General features: G+C 64.0%; 3 protein-coding genes across 7 annotated transcripts in view; 2 read left to right on the top strand and 1 right to left on the bottom strand.

Annotated features, from left to right (window-relative positions):
• PIEZO1 (piezo type mechanosensitive ion channel component 1) overlaps positions 1 to 4,293 on the top strand; it is a 54,067-nt gene extending 49,774 nt beyond the window's left edge. The window contains 11 exon segments of the mRNA XM_053906752.1: positions 56 to 203; positions 289 to 503; positions 596 to 754; positions 833 to 980; positions 2,368 to 2,556; positions 2,694 to 2,786; positions 2,872 to 3,044; positions 3,118 to 3,240; positions 3,368 to 3,447; positions 3,539 to 3,728; positions 3,810 to 4,293. Coding sequence (XP_053762727.1) covers positions 56 to 203; positions 289 to 503; positions 596 to 754; positions 833 to 980; positions 2,368 to 2,556; positions 2,694 to 2,786; positions 2,872 to 3,044; positions 3,118 to 3,240; positions 3,368 to 3,447; positions 3,539 to 3,728; positions 3,810 to 4,059 — 1,768 coding nt within the window. The 3' untranslated portion in view covers positions 4,060 to 4,293.
• Positions 4,262 to 11,892, bottom strand: CTU2 (cytosolic thiouridylase subunit 2). Of its 2 annotated transcripts, XM_019412943.2 has the most exons (15): positions 11,752 to 11,892; positions 11,060 to 11,143; positions 8,726 to 8,804; positions 8,491 to 8,550; positions 7,368 to 7,428; positions 6,755 to 6,864; positions 6,335 to 6,630; positions 6,130 to 6,265; positions 5,842 to 5,973; positions 5,281 to 5,372; positions 5,088 to 5,182; positions 4,869 to 5,004; positions 4,690 to 4,756; positions 4,534 to 4,592; positions 4,262 to 4,394 (listed from the first exon to the last, which is right to left on the bottom strand). In XM_019412943.2, the coding sequence occupies exons 1-15, from the start codon at positions 11,814 to 11,816 to the stop codon at positions 4,325 to 4,327; spliced, it is 1,542 nt and encodes a 513-aa protein (XP_019268488.2). In that variant the 5' UTR covers positions 11,817 to 11,892; the 3' UTR covers positions 4,262 to 4,324. The 2 variants fall into 2 exon arrangements, with proteins under 2 accessions (XP_019268488.2, XP_019268487.2); XM_019412942.2 differs by lacking the exons at positions 7,368 to 7,428; positions 8,491 to 8,550; positions 8,726 to 8,804; positions 11,060 to 11,143; positions 11,752 to 11,892 and adding an exon at positions 7,238 to 7,361.
• Positions 11,893 to 12,012: 120 nt separating this feature from the next.
• On the top strand, positions 12,013 to 21,560 carry RNF166 (ring finger protein 166). Of its 4 annotated transcripts, none has more exons than XM_019412944.2 (6): positions 12,013 to 12,245; positions 17,263 to 17,419; positions 18,776 to 18,888; positions 19,222 to 19,336; positions 19,421 to 19,528; positions 20,530 to 21,560. In XM_019412944.2, exons 1-6 carry the CDS (start codon positions 12,091 to 12,093, stop codon positions 20,593 to 20,595), a joined length of 714 nt encoding a protein of 237 aa, XP_019268489.1. In that variant the 5' UTR covers positions 12,013 to 12,090; the 3' UTR covers positions 20,596 to 21,560. The 4 variants fall into 4 exon arrangements, with proteins under 4 accessions (XP_019268489.1, XP_053762730.1, XP_053762729.1 ...); XM_053906755.1 differs by lacking the exon at positions 12,013 to 12,245 and adding an exon at positions 16,997 to 17,082; XM_053906754.1 differs by lacking the exons at positions 12,013 to 12,245; positions 17,263 to 17,419 and adding an exon at positions 17,437 to 17,908.
• The last annotated feature ends 422 nt before the right edge of the window (positions 21,561 to 21,982 follow it).

Genomic DNA, 21,982 nt, shown 5'->3' with positions numbered 1-21,982 from the left:
GGGTGGGAGGGCGCAGCTGGGGGCTCCGGCGCACTGAGCCCACCGCCGCCTGCAGGGCCCAGAGCGTGTACCGGCCCCTGCACTGCTTTTTCCACGACATCCTGCACACCCAGTACCGTGCGGCCACCGACGTCTACGCCCTCATGTTCCTGGCCGACGTCGTTGACTTCATCATCATCATCTTTGGGTTCTGGGCCTTTGGGGTGAGCACACAGCCCGACACCCCCCACCCCCCGCCGCCACCCCCCTCCCCCCCACCGCCCCCTGACCTCTGCTCTCCCGGCACAGAAACACTCGGCAGCCACAGACATCACGTCCTCACTGTCAGACGACCAGGTGCCCGAGGCCTTCCTGGTCATGCTGCTCATCCAGTTCAGCACCATGGTCATCGACCGCGCCCTCTACCTCCGCAAGACCGTGCTGGGCAAGCTGGCCTTCCAGGTGGTCCTGGTGCTGGCCATCCACCTCTGGATGTTCCTCATTCTGCCCGCGGTCACCGAGAGGTGGGTGTCCGGCCGGGCCGGCGCTGGGCCCGGAGACCTTGGGGCTCCGGCCTCGGGCAGGGCGCCCTGACCTGGCCTTCCCGCCCCTGCAGGATGTTCAGCCAGAACGCGGTGGCCCAGCTGTGGTACTTCGTCAAGTGCGTCTACTTCGCCCTGTCCGCCTACCAGATCCGCTGCGGCTACCCCACCCGCATCCTGGGCAACTTCCTCACCAAGAAGTACAACCACCTCAACCTCTTCCTCTTCCAGGGGTGAGTGTGGGCGGGCGCGGGGCGCCGGGAGCGGGACGGTCTCCCGCGGGCTGTCCTGATGGTGCCCGCCCCCGGCAGTTTCCGGCTCGTGCCGTTCCTGGTGGAGCTGCGGGCCGTGATGGACTGGGTGTGGACGGACACCACGCTGTCCCTCTCCAGCTGGATGTGTGTGGAGGACATCTACGCCAACATCTTCATCATCAAGTGCAGCCGAGAGACCGAGAAGGTGCCCGGGCCTAAGGCGGGTAGTGAGGGACACTGGCCACTCCCCGTCTGGGGCAGACGGGCCACATGACAACCAGGTGGTGCTGGTGGTCCCCCCCACCCCTCACCTGGGGGCTGCCAACCCACGACCACATGAGGCCAGAGGTGCCTCTTATAGGGGACGGTGAAGTTGACCCTGTTGGGAACAGGCAGCTGACCGAGGTCTGAGCAAATACCCAGAAGAGGCCTGGCCTCTGGTCTTGGGCACGAGGGCTGGGAGATGGGGTGGGCACCAAGCATCAGCCGAGGTCCCGTTAGCAGCTTTACTGGGGGACGGCGGGCGCAGAACCTGCCCCATCCACCTGTACAACTCAGCGACGCATGAGCACGGTCACAGAGCTGTGCCACTGTCCCTTCGGGTCTAAACCTGGCTTAGCGCTCCAGCAAGAACCCCTCGCTGCAGGGATTTGCCTGTTCCAGAAGGTTCGTGCACATGCGGTCACGTGCCCCGTAGCCCGGGTCCGGCTTCTTTTGTTCTAGGGGGTTCAAAGCGCCGTCCGCGTGGCCTGTGTCAGGACTTGGGGTTTTCATGGCCGAGCAGCTTTTCATCACGTGACTGAGCCACCTTTCTTACGCCACGGTTCCAAACTGTGAAGGAGGCTGGGCTTCTGTTTTGTTGATCGCAGCGAGTGTTGCTGTGGATGCCTCAGCCCCTCGGCCGCCCCGCTCCCACCCCCTGCAGCGTGGGGGCTGCCAGTCTCCCCATGTCCTCGCCAGCACTTGTGACTGAGAGGTGACCGCCTCAGTGCAGTCTTGGTTCTGGTGGCCCTGATGGCTCGTGACGGTGACTCTCTTCTCCCGTGCCTGTCGGTCGTCTGCTTTGCCCCTTGCGTCCCTGGGTTGCCTGTTGTCTTATCGTTGACTTACAAGAACTTCTGTTCTGGACGCTATAGCCCCTCTCAGGCAGGATTTGCCCCGAAGCCTCCCATTCTGCGGGCTCTCTCTCCATGGTCTCTCTCCCTCCCCTGAAACACAGAAGTCTTTCTGAAAACGTCCGGTTTTCTGCTGGTGCTCGTGCTCGTGTGACGTCCGAGAATCTCTCACCAGATCCTGAGGAATGAAACTTTGCCCCTGGGAGTTTTACTGACCGTCCCATCTCTCTGGCGTGTCGGTGTCCGTTTGTCCCAGCACAACCGTTGACGAGCCTATCCTTTCCTCGCTCGGCGCGAGGGTCTGTTTCTGGGTTCTTGGCTGTGCTTGGCCCGTGTCTGTGCACGCAGAGGCCACACTAACTGCCGTTCCAGGCTGTGGCCGCGTGAGGACGGCCCCCGGAGCAGCAGGGGGTGGGGGTCCGGGACGGGGCGGCGGGCGGGCAGAGCTGAGGCCCTGACCCACACCCCGCCCCCCAGAAATACCCGCAGCCCAAGGGGCAGAAGAAGAAGAAGGTGGTCAAGTACGGCATGGGCGGGCTCATCATCCTGTTCCTCGTGGCCATCATCTGGTTCCCTCTGCTCTTTATGTCCCTGGTGCGCTCCGTGGTCGGCGTCGTCAACCAGCCTATCGACGTCACTGTCACCCTCAAGCTGGGTGGCTACGAGGTGAGCCACCGGTCTGTCCCAGCCGGGGAGCAGGACGGTGGGCCAGCCCCACGTCACTCGTCTTTAGAGTTCCACGCGGCGCTGGCAGCCAGGGGCCGAGGGGCTCCCTGCAGCGTCACGCCGTCCCCCCACCGCAGCCCTTGTTCACCATGAGCGCGCAACAGCCGTCCATCGTGCCCTTCACGCAACAGGCCTACGAGGAGCTGTCCAGACACTTCGACCCGAACCCGGTGAGTGGGCCCCGGGCTGCACCTGCGGGGCCGGGGGGCGGGGTGGAGGGGGCCGCCGCTCGCTCAAGTGCCGCCCCGGGCCCAGCTGGCCATGCAGTTCATCAGCCAGTACAGCCCCGAGGACATCGTCACGGCGCAGATCGAGGGCAGCTCCGGGGCGCTGTGGCGCATCAGCCCGCCCAGCCGGGCCCAGATGAAGCGGGAGCTGTACAACGGCACCGCCGACATCACCCTGCGCTTCACCTGGAACTTCCAGAGGTGCGGCCCAGGCTGGGGCAGGACCCGGGTGGGGTGTGGCCCGCGGTGGGTCACGCTGTGTCCTGGCCCGTAGGGACCTGGCCAAGGGCGGCACCGTGGAGTACACCAACGAGAAGCACACCCTGGACCTGGCTGCCAATAGCAGCGAGCGGAGGCAGCTGGCCAGCCTGCTGGAGGGCACCTCGGACCAGTCGGTGTGAGTGGGGGAGAGCGCTGGGGGGCGGGGCCTGCTGGAGGGCACCTCGGACCAGTTGGTGTGAGTGGGGGAGGGGGCACGGGGGGGGGGCTGGGCCTGACTCCCCCCCCCCCCCTTCTCCCCGCAGGGTCATCCCCAATCTCTTCCCCAAGTACATCCGTGCTCCCAACGGGCCCGAGGCCAACCCCGTGAAGCAGCTGCAGCCCAGTGAGTGTGTGACAGCGAGTACATGCGAGTGGGGGGTTGGCACCATCCCGGGCAAGGGTGGGGGCCCTGACGGACCCTGGCTCTGCCCCAGACGAGGAGGCCGACTACCTCGGAGTGCGCATCCAGCTGCGGAGGGAGCGCGTGGGCTCGGGGGCCGCCGGCTTCCTGGAGTGGTGGGTCATCGAGCTGCAGGACTGCCAGGCCGAGTGCAACCTGCTCCCCATGGTCATCTTCAGCGACAAGGTCAGCCCGCCCAGCCTCGGCTTCCTGGCCGGCTACGGGTGAGTGTGCTGCGCGCGAAGGCGGGCGGGCCGCGGCTGCAGCCTCCGCGGCCCGGGACTCACCCCGCCCCCGCCCGGCAGGATCATGGGGCTCTACGTGTCCATCGTGCTGGTCATCGGCAAGTTCGTGCGTGGCTTCTTCAGCGAGATCTCCCACTCCATCATGTTTGAGGAGCTGCCCTGCGTGGACCGCATCCTCAAGCTCTGCCAGGACATCTTCCTGGTGCGGGAGACGCGCGAGCTGGAGCTGGAGGAGGAGCTCTACGCCAAGCTCATCTTCCTGTACCGCTCGCCCGAGACCATGATCAAGTGGACCCGCGAGAAGGAGTAGGAGCCGGGGCCCCGCACCCAGGCAGGAAGGAGCCGCCCGGCACACCGCCGGGCCCCGATGCTGCTGCCGGAACGAAGGAAGGAAGGAAGCTGTGGCCCCTCCCCCGCCCGGCTCAGGGCACCTCCTCGTCCCCGAGGGCCCCACGCGGCCGGCACGCTGGGCTGGGGCGTCCAGCCTTCCCCTCCCCACGAGTACTGTAGGGTTTTCTAATTAAAAGTATTTTTATTTATGCGATCCGCGCCCCCGGCTCTTGGTGGCCCCAGGCTCAGCTCTCGCCGGTGTGCGTCTCCTCAGCGCCGTTCTCCACCAGATACTCCTGGATCTCCTGCGAGGCCCTGGGGGAAGCCACGTGCTGGGAACCTGCCGCCAGGTGCAGAGGCCCAGAAGGACCCTCCCCCCCCCCCCAACACACACACACACACACACACACACACACACAAAGGGGGCTCCCCCAGCTGTGTGGCTAGCCGGTACCTTTGGCTGCAGAGCTGGGCCTCAGCCAAGATGTAGGGTGGCAGGAGGTCCATGGAGGGCTGCGACAGAGAGCACCACCGTGGGTGAGGGGCCGTGAGGCACAGAGCCCCGGGGGTGGACCTCTCCTGTCACCACCCGTGGGCGGGAACCACTCACCACATCCTTCATGTTCGCACGGCAGCCATAGCACAGCCGCTCGATGACGCGGGCTCGGGAGTCCTCCCTGCGGGAGCAGAGCCGGACGTGACCACCTAGGTTGGGCCCTGGAAGTGCCACCCCCCGCCCCGGACAGCTGCGTGGGGCCGGCCGTGGGGGCAGGACGGGGCGGGCCTTACCTCCCGCAGGGCCCAGCCCCCTGGCAGCGGTCCTGGGCGCCGCCCACCTCTGTGGGTGCTCCAGCCCCAGCCCGCGGGGTGGGGGGCTGCGTCTGGGAGAAACCGGAGGTCTGGGCCCCGAAAGCCGTGGCACTATCTGCAGGCGGAGAAAAGCTGAGGATCCTCTGGGGACCCGACCCCTCCTCCCACTTGCCGGGGCCCCTCCCCCTCCACACAGACCAGCAGCGTCGACGTCCAGCGTGCACATACAGAGCAGGCAGCGGGGGCCGGCGGCACAGCCGTCGCGGGGGGCCTTGACCAGCTTCTCACTCGTCCTGAGGGTGTGGCAGACAGGGTGCAAGGCACGGTCAGGCTGGGGCTCCGCTCCCACAACCCGACTGGGGCTCCGCTCCCACAACGCGCGCACACACACCTGTACACGGTGCTGACGGTAGACGGGAACTGGGCTTGCAGCCGGAGCAGGAAGCCCTCCATCAGGCGGTGGACGCTGGCCTTTTCGGGGGCCTAAGGGGAATCAGATGAGGGCCGCAGGAGTGGCGCCCCAGGCTGGGCCAAGGGGCCCCAGCTTCACGCTGGCGGCCCCCACGAGCGCCACGTCAGGGCTGGAGTCGGCCGGAGCACCCGCTTCTGAAGCGTCCCGGTTGCTGAACGCAGTGGCTCTCACAGATCGTGCCGTCAGATTTCTCCAAGATCCGTCCTGCCCGTCCTATACCTGGCAAGCCCTTCCCAGAGACGCAGGCACCTGGGGGCCAGCCACCCACCGCCCCCCGGCACACCCCCTCTTCCTGGAGGACAGCAGCCCACCTCTGCACTGCGGGGGAGTGCCCTGCGTCTGCTCCCAGAATGCCGGGCACGCCGCTGTTAACACTGAGGTCTGACAGCCGGTGTGGACGCGGCTCAGGTCACCGAGGGGTGCCGGCGACCTCTGACCCCATGCCGAAGGGCGGGGGCCAGCCCAGGTCCTGCAGCTCACCTTGGTATCGATGGCGGGGGTGAAGACGGAGGGCACAGCAAACAGGCGGTTGTAGAAAGCGACCTCCTTCAGCGTGTGGTCGCGCATGGGCCGCACCACCACCACGTCACCGTGACGCTCATCTGAGAAGCCCTGCGGGGGGCGGGGGCACGTCCCTCACCAGCCCCACCAGACGGGCTCGCGGTCCCTCCCTCCCTGCTCCGCGAGGGAGACCCCGGGGCTGGCTCTCGACACTACTTCCAAGTGACAGGGGCCAACAGGGTCCCTGAAAGGCCTGCACCCGCGTACCGTGTCCCAGGCGAGAAAGGCCCCTCTGCCCAGCGCCAGGCTGGTCATGAGCTTGATGGCCAAGCGGGTACAGCTGTCTCCTGTCATCACCTTGGAGTAGCCATGGGTCCGGGCCACATGCAGGATCAGGTGCGTCCTGGAGAGCACAGGGTATCAGGGTCCAGGTGAAGCCAGGCCAAGACCCCGGGAGGGCGGGGGGGCTTACCGCAGGGTGTGCAGAAACTCTTCTTTGGCCGTCAGCGTCTTCACGGAGTCGAACAGTCGGGACAGAGCCTCGGTCTGGGCGGCTGGCGGTGGCCCCGCCGGGTCCTGGGACTCCTGGGTGCCAGGCGGGCTCAGCCGCTCCTCTCCCTGGGCGGGGCTGGGGCTGCCCCCTGACCTCTCGGTCCCCAGCGTGTGCTGCTGCTGGAGGAAACTATCCACAGCCACCTTGTAGGTCCCCACGGCCCCCACAGGCTCCTGGGCAGAGCAGCGCAGCACCGACGGCGACAGACCAAACACCTTCCGGGGCAGGGGGACAGCGTAAGGCCCAGCCCACCTCTGCGTGCCGCGACTCAACAGGCCCCTCGCGTACACCCCAGGAGCCCACCCTCCAGGGGCGTTTATCAGACACAGGCCCGCCCACCTCTTCCAAGGCGACAATGTGCCACGGGAAGCCGAGGGTCTGCAGGATCAGCTTCACTTCAGCCACAGTTTTTGCTCTGTCCTCCGGGCTCTGCCCACAAGCCGCTCCCTCTGAAAAACGGCAGGCGGGAAGGAGTCATGGCTACAGGAGAGCCGGAGACGGGACAGGGCCAATGCCGTGTGAGACATCCTACACGGCTTTTCTGCAGGAACAACAGCTAACCTGTTCTCCTGGGGGAGCATTTTCAGAGCGGGCAGTGGGTTCACGGTCATGGCACAGGGAGGTGTGGGGAGGGGAGGCATGACTGACCACAGTGCCAGAGATCCACCTGGGAGCCTATCTCAAGGGAACAAGGGGGGGCAGGTTAGCGACTGGGCCCTGGGGAAGCGAACTCGCCCATCCCTCTCGGGGCCCCTCCGTCTCACTTGGGGCCCTTCTGGCCTGACTCTGATAAAGCTGATTGTGGTAAGACAACAACCGTGCCTTTCTTGCCGGACACGCGTGCTGTCTCCAAAAACTGCCCCCAGCAGGGCCTTGCTAAGGTCACAGCACCCGCTGTCTGAGTGGGGCTCATCCTGAGCAGCGGGGTAGGGGTGAGGGTGGCCACACGCACCATCCACGTAGATGACCCCCGGCACGAAACGCAGTCTTTTGGCAGAATCTCGACTCAGGCCCTGGAGAGAAAAGGAACAGGAGCTCAGCCCCCCAGTCAGAAAACACAGGACAGTTTCCTGGCACAGACCATTCTCTACCTCGACTGAGGGCCCCTGGGAAGCGGTGCTGACCCCCACCTGGGGTGGACAGGCCATTCAGAGGAGGTGCTGTCAGGCCCCACAGGGAGGCCACGTGGGTCAAGGTGGCCTGCCTGCATATCTCACTGCCCCTGCACGATCTGCTCCTCATGAGTCAGTCCCTCCCTCCTGGCTACGTCCCGAGAAATGGCCTACCCAAGCACCTCTGGCCACCAAGAGTGTGACGGAACAGCAGAAAATCCAGGCACTACCAGTCAGAGGGAAGGGGGCCACCAGGTGCCAGACAAAAGGCCAGGTTCAGTGGGCCGTGACACGAGAGCAGAGCACCGACCAGACGCACCACGCCGGGGGCCCCAGGACAGACCGCCCCCATGGCCACAGCCCCTCTAATCTGCACCTCTCAAGGGGAACACACAGGGTCTGTGTGTCCCAGCCCCGGGTCAAGACCCCCGAGGCGGCCAGCATTCTGCGCAGGCCGCCGACTGCCTGGAGCCCAGCTCTGCACCCAGAGCACCTTCCTCACTCTGGCTCCCCACCTGACTTAGCCACCTGGGGACCCCGCTGCGCACCAGGTCTCTCCTTAAACTTCTCAAGGAGGCTGCCCATCCCCAGCCAGGCCAGACCCATTTTGAGTTCCCCAAGGCACCTGCTCCTATGTCACAGTCTCATCCTCCACCCAGGACCGGGGGGAAGCCCATGACCTGAGAACACCCCGAGCGATGCTCCACCGTGCCGCGACACCGTTCTGGTGATAATGACTCTACACGGTCAGCAAAGTACTAAACTGAGGCAGAGCTGGGTCACTCCAGACGCAGCCCCAGCACGTGCACCTCTTGTACACACATCGAGGAACCCTCCGGTTGTCCCGGCTGCTGGCGGGCTGCTCCCACAAGCTCCAGGCAAGAGCCCCTCAGGGCAGGGCCCCCGACCCTGGAGCTTAGCTGGGCAGCAGCAAAGCCCCTGGAAGATGCTGGAGGGATGTACCTCAAGGACCTGCCAGACCATGGAGCTGGATGAAGGCCCCCCAGACCAAGCCAGGAGCACCTAAGGGAGAAGGAACGTCGCTGGAGGGCACCGCATCTCCAACAGGAGCGTGTCCACCGTCCCCCCCACCACCCGTGCACGACGGTGGGAAGGGACACGGGGATTGACAGCCAGGGCCCAGGGGGGCTGGGCTTTCCAACTGGGGACCCCACAGAGGAGTCACCCCACACGCTACCTTCTCTCCTGGAAAGATGAGCCGATTCTTCCCCAGCACGGCTCTGAACTTGTGGACGTAAAACGCCCTGAAGCAGTCCCTGCAACACAAACAAGCAGCAGCTGTGGTGGCGCTGCCCGCGCGGCCCACCTCCTCGCCCGACGGGGAGGCGGCCCGAGACTCTGCCTGGCGTTCCCCGGCTTTGACGGGAAGCATCTTGACCAAGGCTCTGCCCAGAAACTGCCACGGGAAGCCAAGCTTACGGGGTTCTCGCCAGCTGGGTCTGCCCCGCGATCAGCCCCACACTGCGAGGGAGGCCTCCCTTGGTCCCCAGCAACCCTTACTCGTGTGAACTGATGCCTGAGGGGCTCGCAGCCCCGGTGCCACCCGCACCCCCAAACGCTCAGGAGGGCCCGGCTGGCAGAACAGACGGACACAGGAAAGTGCAGGGCAAGGCCAGCCCGACCCTCCCCTAAGCAGAGTTGAAGGTCCCTTCCGGGACCCCCATGGGGAGTACTATCCCTCTGGGTGAAGGGGGAGCCCTGAACAGGCTGTGGGGTGGGGGCGTCCCAAAGCTCCACACTGGCCCAATGAGCTGATCCCATCTGGACCAGAAATGCCTGGGAAGCTCGTGCCAAACGCACAGTCCTGGCTTCTTCTTCAAACCTACAGAATCAAAGCATTCAGAACCACAGGCCTTGGGAATGTGTGTTCATGATAAACCTTCCAGCTGGTTCTCATGTTCACTAGGTCAGAAGTGCTCAGCTTTGGCCACAGGTTAGAATCACTCAGGCCAAATACAGCAGAATATGCCAGGGTGAGGCCCAGGCACCTGCATTTGAAAGCTCCCTGGCAAGCCCAGCAGGGAGTCAGGGTCAAAGACAGCACCCTGAAAAGAGGGAGCAAGGTGGCTCCCACACCTGGGGCTGCACCCCTAAATCTACTTTCTTTTTCCCATTAAGATACATCAGTGTCTACAGCAATCCCCACCCCCACCGCTGAACAGACACCACAAGGAGGGGTTGACCCCGGGTCCTTTGTAACTCAACTCAGCGTTTAATAAAATGTCGGGACCCTAGGTGACCAGCCACGGGCAGTGACTCCCAAGAAAGTCAGGCGTGGCAGACTCCTGAAACCAACAGACGCTTGACTCACTCCCCACTTCACGGGGCACAAAGAGAACCCTGTCGCTGCCCACAGGCAGGGGGCGCTCTCAGCCCAGAAGGAGCTGCTGTGACCTCTTCTCTGTTTAGAACAATCATCACTTCTTAATATTTTTTCCTTTAAGAACTTATTTGAGAGAGAGGGACAGAACAAGCAGGGGAGGGGCAGAGAGAGAGGGGGACGGAGGGTCTGAAGCAGGCTCTGTGCTGACAGCACAGAGCCCGATGTGAGGCTCAAACTCACAAACCGTGAGATCATGACCTGAGCTGAAGTTGAATGCTTAACCGACAGCCACCCAGGTGCCCTGGAACAATCGTCACTTTTTGACGTTCTAAGTGATTAAAGCTTGCCTTCTTTGCTTAAAATGTATATTCTAGTGGCACACACCAAGTCCACTGGGTTCCCAAAAGATGGCTGGGGATGAGAAAGTTTTAGGGAAAAAAAGAAACAAAAAGCTCAGTCCCTTCAGTTTCCCTTTTGGAACATTCTGGAAAGTAGAGTCTAAGACCCTTGGAGACTAATTTTAAAAACATGAGCTGGTCACTCATTCAACAAAGGCTCATCTCCCACCCAAAGCACGAAACGTCCGCAGCAATTAACACAGATAAACCAGGAGCCTGGTCCTGCCCTCATGGAGCTGTGAACCCAGGGGAAGCGAACAGGTGTTGGAGGAGCTCTGATTCACTGCTGACAAGTCAGGGGCCACAAGACGGCTTCAGAGAAAACAGAGCATGTTCATAACAAGGTCCTCTGGGAATCAGCCTCCTCTGCTCCCCTCCAAAGTCCCGCCGCCCCACCTCAGAGCTTGAAGAAAGCTGCAAACCTCCCTCCATCCCACACAAGTAAAGTAAGTGTCCCTCAGAGCAGCTGGCCAAGATCCCAGGATGCTCTAATCTGCCCCGAGATGCTCATCCTGCCTATAACTCACCTCATCTTCACTGCCAACGGCCCCCTTAAGAGCCATCAGATACCTTCCTGCCAGTGAATCCAGAGCTGGATAATGGGAGAATTATGGGGTGCCCATGCAGAAAACCAATACCCCCACCCCCACTCACCAGAGTCACCGGGAGCGACGTTAGAAATACAAGTGATTACATGCTCTTTAAAGCAAGAGATCAAGACACAGAGATGGGGGCAAGCCTGGCTGCCGAGTCACCCCGTGTCTGCCTCCCACCCACCTCCACGCCTCACCTGCAGAAGGCGTCTCCGGCTCGGATCACCACAACGGGTACCCCTTCCTTGCACTTCACACACTTCAGCTCACGGCTTGGGAGGCTTGGGGGAAGAAGGAGGCAAGAACACAGGTTGCAGACCTCCCTCCGGGCAGACTCTGAGGAGGCGGCGGCCCGTTTCTCACCCCAACCTGGCGTATTTGGAGTTCTTGGGGGCAGCTGTACACACACCTGCCAAGGCTTGTGCCTTACCCTAACTACCAGTATGAAAAAAGACGACGGCCGTGGGGGGTATCTTAGTCGCCAAAGCCAGCTCAGGAAAGCACATAAAGGCCCCCTGTCAACCTCGCCAAGGCAGGCATGACACACCACCACTTGCCCCGTGTGGATCTGGAGGGGAGAAGTGGAACCAGTGCGTGGAAGCGACAGGGAGGCCGACTTCCTCTTCGACTACGGAAAGTTCGGTCAGCGCTGGAGCCGTCCGCACTGGCGGCCAGAATTACAAGTGCCAGGGGCAGAGGGAGCCCCCTCTTGGGGTGTTCACCGCCGTCTACACGGGCACTCCCCGGGTGCCGCCGAACGAGGTGCAGCCCCCGCTTGGGACGCCAGGGCTTCCGGGCCCCCGGCCGTCTCCTGGCTTCCCGGAGCGCAGCTCCCCGGGCAGACGGCGCCGGGAAAAGAGAGGGGCCGGTGCGGACGCCCGGCTCTCACCCAGGCCGCGGCGGCGGCGGTCCCTCGGGCGCCGGGTCCCCGTAGTCCTCGCCAACCTGGCACATGGCGGCGCTGGGTCCCACCGTAGTAAGCGGCGGCGACGAGGAGACGCGCCCTGATGACGTCACCAGGACGCCGTCCGGACTGCGCTCGGCCGGCTGGGGGCGGTGCGCGCGCTGACGGCGCCAGCCCCGCGGCGCCGCGGTCGAGACGAGCGGGCCTGGGGCGGGGCGCTGCCCTGATGACGTCAGCGCGGCGCCGTCGCGGCCGTGACGCTCCGAGCTGGCCGGGCCGGGCCGGAACAGGGGCAGCGGCGGCGGCGGCGGGCCTGGCCCCGGGATGGCGATGTTCCGCAGCCTGGTGGCTTCGGCTCAGCAGCGGCAGCCGCCGGGCGGGCCGGCGGGCGGTGACAGCGGCCTGGAGGCGCAGTACAGCTGCCCGATCTGCCTGGAGGTGTACCACCGGCCTGTGGCCATCGGCAGCTGCGGCCACACGTGAGTGCGCCGGCCTCCGGGAGGCCGCGGGGCCGGGACGCCGCTGCGGGGAGGGGATCCGCGCCCTCCCCGGAAGGGGCCCGAGGCCCGCGGCCGCCGGGCGCAGCCCGGGAGCCAGGCGCGCGGAGGGCTCGGGCGGGGGCGCGGGGCTCCCTGCGCAGCGCCGTCCGGGTTCGCCCCGGCCCAGCCTCCTGCTCTCCAGTCCCGGGCGACCCGACCACCCGGTCGGCGCACTGGGCGACCTGCAGCCCTGCCCGGTCCCGGGGCCCCTGGGGTCTGCTGACGGCTTGCGCGGACCTATCTGGGTCCTCGGAGGACGGCGGGCGACCTCTGCGCCAGTCGCCTTCGATCCGGTCCACCGGAGACCGGGGTGGGCATTTGTAAATAAATGTCTTGTGGTTTCTGTTACCAACTCCTTTTCGGACCCGCTGTCTGCTTGTCTTGACTGCAGAGGACAGGACTCCCCTAAAGTTAGGAGAGGGGCTTGTTTGGACTCCTGTGATGTTTTCTTTTGTTTTGATGGAGAACTTGAGTCTTAACCGTCATTGAGCAGCCAGGCCGTCCTGGGCGACCAGGGTTTCCGATTGCACCAGGGCCTACAGTGGGCTCCTGCAGGGTGTTTCAGCAACAGAAACCTGAGGATGTGGCTCTCCTCCCAGCTGAGAGCTGCGCTCAAGTCTTCTCGGAGCTGCCAGCCTTGTTGGAAGGGAGCCGAGATCAGGGTCTACTCTGCGACTCTCTCCTGGCTGAATAGAACAGCTCTTGAGTGAAATTAGCAGGGTGGGGAGCGGGTCCGGAGGGCTTGGTTGGCAGCACGCGGGCTATGGAGGAGTTGGGGCTTTCACCCCGGGGGGGGGGGGGGGGGGGCTGGGCGGACGTGCACCCGCCTCGTAGGTTCCCCTGGAGCATTTTGTAACCAACGGTAGCCAACTTGGGAGGCTGCTGACACGAAGATGGAGCTGGAACTGCGGGGCACGTGTGTGCCTGCTCATCACCCGGGGACAGCGTCAGGAACCAGAAAGCCTTCACAATCCACCCCCTCCTCAGGCAGCATGGGCACCTGCCCACACCAGGACAGCACGGCCAACTTGCGGAGAAGGGCACCGGGCCTCACTTTCTCATGCCACTTGTGACATTTTGTCGGAGGCAGCCTCTGGACAGGACTCCTTTCTTGTAAGCACTGGTGGGTGTTTTAAGATGTGTTCTGCATTTTTTTAGTCCATGATTGAGAGAACGGTAAGGCTTCTCCTAGCACCAGCTTTAGAAAGCCTCTCCTGTTCTTTGGGTTTCATCCCCCTGGCACCAGCACTTACCCAGCCCTGGGCCACAGCATTCCAGTCTCCTGGTGGGCACAAATCTGTGTTCTCTCTCTTTTTGTCTAAGTAAGTCTTTTCTTAAAATGTGGTCTTTAGAATTCAGCCCTATACAGGATTGCTGCGGAAGCATCATCTCCTATAACCCCCTCCCCGACCCATGTTCTTCTTGGCAGAATCTGAGCTCTCTCTCCTATGTCTAAGGTGGTCCCGCCAGAGCCCCTGCTACAGTTTCTTTGTAAAAGACTTCCTCCCTAGCTCTCCCTGCTGGCTTGTTTTCTTGGCTGTTCTATCTCTGACTTTTCTTCAGCTGCTTCTCTGGTGTCGTAGAGGCACGTGTGCAAATAAGCCCAGGTTCAAAGGCTCACGCTTCACCTTAAAAAAGATCTGCTGGTCTGGTTATCTCTTCCGCACAGCTACCTAACTGTAAACAGTTTGCCTCCGCAAAACAGGTTCTGATGGTGAGAGTGGCCGTGTGTGGGCAGCACTAGATAGAAGAGGAGAGGGCACGGTGGGGGGCTCTCGGTCATGAGGCCCTCAGTGAGGCCTGTGGCAGAGCTCCCAAGAACTCCCCAGGAGCCCCAGAGGGAGCTGGTTATTTCTCTTGCCCCGGGGACATCCTGGGCAGTAAGTCACATCTGGAACCAGAAGCCACGTGGCTGTTTATTACCCTCTGATGCCGTCCCCTGACAGCCTGTATCTGTTTGGGTAGCTCAGCCCCGGGCTCCCTCTGGCCTCTGGCCGCCTTTCATTCTCTTACCAGCGCTGTCCGTCGGTCCTTCCACCTCAGTGTCCTCACCAGCAGCCCATGCGCACAGGTCTTAGAAAAAGCAAAACACTGGACACAGGGTGGACACAGGGTGTCCACAGGGAATGGACAGGGTGGACACAGGGAATGATAGAGTTGAGTACTCTGTGTGCCATGGCCTCTTGGGGTAGGTGCTGTCATTCTTTCCTTGGTACAAGAGACCGCGTTCCCAAGTGTCACGGCAAAGCCAGAGTTTGTGCCCAGGCGGTCAGGCCCGGGCTGGCCTCTTAGCCACGCCCCCTCCCCCAACCAGTGCTCTTACAGCAGTGACCTTAGAGACCCTGGGGACCGCTGAGCCTTACAGCCCCCTGCCCATCGGCACCCAGACCAGCGAGCAGGCTTCTCTGGGCAGAGTCCCAGAGTCCCTGCCTGGCTGTCAGCGAGCCTGTGCTTACCTGGGTCTGCACGTGGGGACCACGACGTGAGCCATCGACACCATCCGAAAAGGCTGTGGAAGCTGGGCTCTGCCGCTCAGGACAGCTCCGGGTGCCTGAGGGCCCGGCCTGCTTGCCTTCTTGGGCCCCTGAGACACTGGCCTATCCTGGCACACCAGCGCGTGCGGGAGGCTGGGGCGGGAGTGACACATCGCAGGTGCCGCTGGAGCCCATGTGCCGGCCGTGTGGCTTCTCCAGTTGGGCCCGCGGGTCTGGCGTGGGAGAGCAGACCCCTCGGCTGGCTCTGTCTGCGGACAAGCCCCTTGGCGCCGGCCCCTTGGGTACATACGGGCAGAACCTCCTTGGAAGAGGCGGGCACTGCCTGTCGCCGCTCAGCACACCACAGTCAGTGTGGACACCTGGCCGTGGGCCGATCACAGAGAGCGGCCGGGTTCAGGCGGGGTCCACGTGCCTTCTCAAGACACCCGAGCTTCCCCGCCTCCTCCCGCTGGCACAGAGGTGCCCTTCACGCAGCCTGTGCATCTCTCGTCGGAGTCGTGGCCCTCAGGCCTGCCCTGGACCCTGCCTTCCACTGACGACGTGGTCATGGCTCGTCCCGAGTGCCCCCGTGGCCTTGCCTTCTGTGTGTGTTTCACAGCTGTGTTGACATTCGGTCTCATGTGCACAGTTCAGGGCTGCCTGGAGTGTGCAGTGTCGAGCAGTCCTCCCCCGTCAGCCCTCGACCCCTGCTGTCTCCCCAGGAAGAAGCCTCACCCCTGTTAGCAACCAGACCCTGGCACCCCCACCCCAGAAACCACCAGTCTACATTCTGCCTACGGGTGACGGGTGGGTCTGTTCTGGACTTTTCACGCAAACGGAATCATACACCACACGTCCCGAGCGTGGTGATTCCGAGGCTCACCCCGGGGCGCCGTCCTCCAGTCCTCCTCTCGTCCTGGGTTCCTTCACCTTCACACGTCTGTGTGTCCGTCACCCACGGACAACGTGGCTTGTTTCCACCTCGTGGCTCTCGTGGCGATGCTGCCGTGGCCCCCACTGGGATGGGAGCTGGGCTCTCCTCCAGTGACTGGGTGGAGAGGGAGTCCTCCCTCGGCCATTAGGCTGAGCAGACCCTTGAGGCGGCGAGAGCGCCAGCTCTGGGCGGGTGGGCGCCTCGTTACACGCCTGCCAGGGGTGCTTGGGGAGCGCGCACTGGGTGAGGTAAGGGACGGGCGGGTGCTGTGGGGAAAAGGCTGCTGGGAATTTTCTTGGCCTCAGGCCGGGCCGGGCCTTCTCACGTACAGCGTGAGTGCAGATGCTGATGAGCTGGGGTGGGGGGTGGGGGGCGCCCCAGATGCCAGCGTGTGGGAGGACGGCCCAGCCCTGGGCAGCAGGAGTCCTCAGCTGCCTTTTCCTGGGAAGGAGGTGGGAGAATGCCGACCGCTTAGCTCGGCGGAGTGGTCTGTACCCGGGGGAGCCCTCTCATCCCGTGTCCCTCCCACCCCACCTGCAGGGTGCACACAGGTGAGAGGACAGCTGGCCTCACCCTGATGCCCTGCAGAGTTTCTCGTGGGTGTGGGCCTGGCCCCTTCTCGGGGCTGAGCGCTCACTCCCCTGGGGCTGTGGCGGCTCTGTGTCAGCATCTGCACATTCTAGGTTGGCATCACGGCTAAGCCGTCCCCACGGCGCTTCCTAAGAAGCTGGACCGACGTGGTCCTGCGATCGAGTTCCTTCTTGCTGCCCCCCTGGCTGTCTTTCTTCCAGCCCGGCGTTCCCACTGCCTGGCTTTCCTCCCGCCTGAGTGACAGGCGGCACTGAGGGGGTGGGGGGCGCGAGGGCTTGCTGCCGTGACTCAAGCACGTCTGTGTCCCCTGGCTGTCCTCGTGATGTGGCATCTCCAGGATAGTGCCAGGAGCTGAGGGCTGCAAAGAGCCTCGGGTGCCTGAGTGCGTGCCCAGGGCCGTGAGGATCCCTGCTCAGCAGTCAAGAGCCTAAGCAAGGCCCCTCTGTCGCCACGCTCAGGCACCGTCCCACGGCTGGTGACACTCAACCTGGACAGCTTTGGCCCTGCCTCGTCCAATGAGTCTTGGCCCTTGGAGCCCTGCGGTTTCCTCTCCCAGAACTTTTCATGATCTCACTCTTGAGAATTCTGTGGGTGGAGTGTCTCCAGGGCCCTCTGCGCTGCCCCCGCGTCCCCAGAGCAGCTGAGGCGCTGTCACCACATGGCCGTGAGATGGGCAGGCTGAGCTCTCCCACCGCGGCTGGGGCTTTTGCTGGGCCCGGTGCCGCGGGGCCAGCACGGGTCCTGGGGAGCCACGGCCACTGCTGCACCGGCATCCTGGGTATGGCGGCGGGCCCCAGAAGCCCACAGCTGGGAGGGGACCTGGGCTCATTTTTTAGCCAGAGGGCAGCCGTCGGGTCAGTAGGATTTAGGAACAGAAGTGACCGTCGCCAGAAACGCGCCGCTGACGGCAGAGGGGAGCTGCCCTGCGCGCTGAGGCCGGTGTCCCCTGGCGCTGCAGGTTCTGCGGGGAGTGCCTCCAGCCGTGCCTGCAGGTCCCGTCCCCACTGTGCCCGCTGTGCCGCCTGCCGTTCGACCCCAAGAAGGTGGACAAGGCTGCCCACGTGGAGAAGCAGCTCTCATCCTACAAGGCGCCCTGCAGGGGCTGCAACAAGAAGGTACCCCCCTCCCAACCCCCCAGGGCCTTCCCGGGGCGGGGAGGTTGCGGGCTCGGGTTCCACTCTCCCACAGAGAGGAACCGGGCTGGACTGCTCCGCCCCTCCCCCACAGCACCACTCACTTCCGGCGGGCTGGCCACATCCCCACACCTCTCTCCCCACCCCCTGCTGCCTGGCCCCGGGTCTTCTGTGGTCGTGTGGCTGATTTGGGGAAGTGCAGGCCGGGGGGCGGGCCCCAGGCCTAAAGGAAGGGAGCATCTCCAGTACTGAACGCCCCAGCCCTGGGGGGCACTCGGTGGCCTTTGTCACCCACCCTGGCCTGCCTTTCCAGCGGCCCAACCTCAGGAACGGATTTTGACTTTAATCTCAGCTCGGCAGGTTGTACCAACTTATCACAACAAAAAGCGGCCCCGGGTTGCTTTGTTCTAAAGGTCAGGGTCTGGGCACCCTGGGTTCTGCAGTGAGGCTCCTTGGCCTCTTCCCTGGCAGGTAGGCCTTCTCCCCCCGCTACGAGAGAGAGCAGGCAGGGCCCTCCCATCGTTTCCAGTGTGCAGTGGCCCTGCCCTTCGCCCCCGTGTTCTCAAATGTGTCCACGCACGCAGGCCACGGTGGCGGCCCGAGCAGAGCTAGGAGCCAGGCTGCCGTTGGAGGCCCTTCTCCTGTTACCCGGGACAGCTGGGTGGGATGTTGGCCCAGGGGTGGGTGCTCACACCCTCCTCGCTGCTCCCTCGGTCCTGTGAGCGAGCTTTCCATTTGTGAAACCTTTCCTCCCGGCCTTTGGGCATTGACGACGGGTCACAATTGGTGGCTTTTACCGGTGCCGTGCTTATTCCTTTTCTGCGGTCATTCGCTCGATCCCCACCGAGGCCCCTTTTCCCTGCCCTGAGCCGGGTGTCCCCCATTGGCCTGAGTGTGTGACCCGGGCCTGGCTGAGGAGATTGTGCTGTGGGTGGGTTCGGTGCAGTCTGGTAAGGAGTTCTATCACGTTTGTCTATAAGAGAACGCTGTTCGTCAGTTTCCATTATGAGGGCTATTTTCCCCAAATAAATGCTCTTCCGGTTTCCTCAAGGACTGCCCCTGCCCCTCTGCAGCCCCCAAGGGATCCCAGCTGAGGTGTGTTCCTGACTGGTGGCTGGTGGCCGGATGGCTTGAAGCCGTGAGCGCCTGTTGGGGGTGGTGTCCTGAGTCTGTGTCTCTTCTCCAGCAGAGACACCAGGCCCCTAAATGAAGCCTCTCGCTGCTTACACAGCACTGCTGGGCCACGAGCATCGGGGGCAGGGACTGGCCTGCTTGCTCACTGTCCTCCCAGCCTCTGGAGCCTGACCCCGACCCTCTCCTCTGCCTCCCTCTTCCTAGGTGACGCTGGCCAAGATGAGGGTGCACGTTTCCTCCTGCATGAAGGTCCAGGAGCAAATGGCCACCTGCCCCAAATTCGTCCCCGTGGTGCCCACATCCCAGCCCATCCCCAGGTCAGCACCCTGCTCCCAAGTGCTCAGAGCCCCTGGCCCTTGTGGGGGCAGCTCCCGGCCCGTGTTGCTGTCCCTTGAGGAGGCAGAAGAGGCTGTTGTGTCCCCTCTGTGGAGGGGCCACGCGGGCTCACAAATCACCTCCCAGCAGGTGAATGCCATCCCCAGGAAGGCCAGGGTTGGACAGATGCCCTCCCAGGGGCATAGCCACATTGAGCGAAGGGAGGGGACCCAGAGTCTGGGGAGGGGGGGGGGGCCGGGTGAGGTGCCCAGGGGTGGGCAGGGCCCAGGAGGGCAGTGGGAGTGGCCCCCACTCACCTCCCCGCACCGCCCCAGCGCCGTCCCCAACAGGTCCACCTTCACTTGCCCCTACTGTGGCGCCCGAAACCTGGACCAGCAGGAGCTGCTGAAGCACTGTGTGGACAACCATCGCAGCGACCCCAACCGCGTGGTGGGTGGAACCCCGCCCCCCCCGGGACCCGGGGAGGGGGCTGCTCCCGCCCGAGCGCTGCCTCAGCAGGGCCCTCTGTTCCAGGTGTGCCCCATCTGCTCGGCCATGCCCTGGGGGGACCCCAGCTACAAGAGCGCCAACTTCCTGCAGCACCTGCTACACCGGCACAAGTTCTCCTACGACACCTTTGTGGTAGGTGCCCAGCCCCGCTCTTGGCCCCTGCCCGCGGCCCCGCCCCATCCCAACCCAGCCCCGCCCCTGGCCCCTGTCCGCGGCCCCGCCCCATTCCAACCCAGCCCCGCCCCTGGCCCCCTCTGCCCGCGGCCCCGCCCCATTCCAACCCAGCCCCGCCCCTGGCCCCCTGCCCGCGGCCCCGCCCCATTCTCACCCATCTCCGCCCCTAGCCCGCAACCCCGCCCCATTCTTGCCCTGCCCCGCCCCTGGCCCCCTGCCTGCATTCTTACCCAGCTCGCCGTGCCCCTGCCTGAGGCAGCAGCTTGGAGGAAGCTGGGCACGACTTCTGGGGGCGGGGGCCACCCATATGTGTTCCCTGGAGGGCCTGGGGGCTCGAGCTGCACTGAGCAGTCCCGCCACGGCCTCCTTTTGTTCTGCTTGGTCACCCCGTCCCCCACTGGGCCCATCAGCCCTCTTCTCGGGCTTTGCATGGTGGTGGCCTGGGGACTAAGAGTGCCTGTGGGAGGGGACAGGCTTCCCTCCTGGTGCCTGGAGAAGAGCTGCCGGGGCCTTGTCCCGCCCTCTCCCACCTGTGGCATTTCAGAAACCTTGTCCCACTCCCCCCACCCCCCCAGCCCCCCCGCCACGCGGCCTGCAGACCCTCCAGCACCCCCGCCGTTGGGGCTACTTGCTCTCAGCCCTGTCGCCCCGTCCTAATTGCCAGGGGTCCCGGACATGCCCTGCCCCTCTGCTCAGTTCAGAGCCCTGGTACCTGTGTCTGAGGAGGAGGAGCTCACACCTCCCACAGACCTGCCTGCGCCCAGCGTCCCAGCCGGGTGTCCGAGTCAGGTGTCCCTGTAAAGAACGTTGGGAAGCCAGATGTGGGTCCCATGCTGGGCAATACTTTGACATCCCTCGGGGCTGTCGGTAGAGTGACTCCGCGACTCTGGATGTGGCTGTCCCGTCTGGGGCCCCGAGAGGCCACTGCTGCACCCCCGTCTTCACTTCCTGTCTTGCAGGACTACAGCATCGATGAGGAAGCGGCCTTCCAGGCGGCCCTGGCCCTGTCTCTCTCCGAGAACTGAAGGCACAGCCCAGCCCCGGGACCTGAGCCCTCCCGCCTCGGGGGACGGGCCGTGCGGGCTCCCTGAGGCCCAGCGCCTGCGTGGGAGTGGGAGTGCGCCTCGGGGACCAGGCGGGGCCTCCGTTGTCGCAGGAGGGGCGGCCCCCGAGCCCGCCTGGCCGCGTCCTCACAGGGCGGCCACCAGTGCTCCTGGCCGGGCATTGCTGGTTTCTTCGGTGCTTCGAGCTGAGCAGGTGGCCCTGGTAGGGCCGGCTCGTTGGGCCTGGGAGCAGTCGACTGTCTGTCTGTCTGTCTCAAAGCCATGATGTCCTCCCCGTACGCACGGAGACCCGTCCTGCCCACGCTGCGTCCCGCAGGCCTGGCCGCTGCACGGGAAGCGCGGGAGGGGAGCCCTGGCCGGCATCTGGCAGCGCTTTCCCTTCGCGCACGGTACTGGCTTTTGTGATACCTGGAGATTCTGGCCTTTTTCTACGTCACCCAGTGTGAGAACCTTTTCACATTTTATAGAACAGCTACTCTACAAACCGCAATCCCGCGTTTGACCAGGGGCAATAGTATTTTTATGGAACATTTACAGAATTATATTTTTTAAAAAAAAGCAATCAAAAATAAACAGTGGTGGGGTCAGTGCAGGGGAGGGAAAGAGGCGGGCAGACCTCGGAGCCCTAGCGCGGCCGCGGGGCTTTGCTGGGGTGCGCGCAGGACCGCGGTGGCCAGGCTCCCTTTCGTAGTCGCCAGGAAGAAGCCCCCAGTGCCCCCCTGGCTGCTCACAGTGCAGGCCTCCTCCTGCCAGGGTCCTGGCCTCGGCCCCGCTGTCACCTTCCCAAGCGGACCACGGACCACGGACCGTGTAGGCCACCCCGGGGGAGGACAGGCGGGGCTGGAAGACGCCATCTCACTCTTTTCGGTTCACGGCATAAATTATTGCTCTTTTAAAAAAAAACGTAAATAAAACGTTTCAAAGCATCTATAGCAACCTCGATCTGTGGGTTCATCTGGGAGCATTAACGGTGGGGTGGGGGCTGGTGTGCGCCCTTGTTTAAGGTCTGCAGGGGTGTGTGTGTCCCCACACAGCTCCGCTCAGGGCACCTGCTCCAGGCCCCTCCCCAGGCTTCCCTCACCCCGAGGCGCTCACTCACCAACCTGTTTCGGCCTGTCCCAGACACACGCTCGTTCTTGAACCACGTCTGGTCCCGTGACAAACGTAGGCAACCCTAGGTGCGGGTGGCTCACCTCCTTCCTTGTTGTGAGATGCAGTCCCCTGAGGCCGGCAGGCTGGTCTCATTGAGGCTAGCTCTGAGGCCCGGACGTGGCCACAGCGGCCGGCACGGGGTCTCTGGGAGGCCCTTGATCAGCAGCCACCGTCCCCATGGCTGGCTCCTGCCATT

The sequence above is a fragment of the Panthera pardus genome, unplaced genomic scaffold (assembly GCF_024362965.1).
Source record: "Panthera pardus isolate Hobbes unplaced genomic scaffold, ASM2436296v1 HiC_scaffold_19, whole genome shotgun sequence".
Taxonomy (NCBI): Eukaryota; Metazoa; Chordata; class Mammalia; order Carnivora; family Felidae; genus Panthera; species Panthera pardus.
Note: the sequence above shows the minus strand (reverse complement) of the source record. Positions and strands in the feature narration are given on the sequence as shown.

What these genes read in the sequence shown, in the direction of transcription:
- RNF166 (XM_019412944.2), top strand. Translation starts at nt 12,091, where the DNA reads ATGGCGATGTTCCGCAGCCTGGTGGCTTCGGCTCAGCAGCGGCAGCCG. An exon ending in ACATCCCAGCCCATCCCCAG is followed by an intron (nt 18,889 to 19,221) that starts GTCAGCACCCTG and finishes GCACCGCCCCAG; the next exon opens with CGCCGTCCCCAACAGGTCCA. An exon ending in GCAGCGACCCCAACCGCGTG is followed by an intron (nt 19,337 to 19,420) that starts GTGGGTGGAACC and finishes CCTCTGTTCCAG; the next exon opens with GTGTGCCCCATCTGCTCGGC.
- CTU2 (XM_019412943.2), bottom strand. Translation starts at nt 11,816, where the DNA reads ATGTGCCAGGTTGGCGAGGACTACGGGGACCCGGCGCCCGAGGGACCG. An exon ending in TGGTCTGGCAGGTCCTTGAG is followed by an intron (nt 7,429 to 8,490) that starts GTACATCCCTCC and finishes TTTTCTCTCCAG; the next exon opens with GGCCTGAGTCGAGATTCTGC. An exon ending in GCCCAGCTCTGCAGCCAAAG is followed by an intron (nt 4,395 to 4,533) that starts GTACCGGCTAGC and finishes GGCTTCCCCCAG; the next exon opens with GGCCTCGCAGGAGATCCAGG.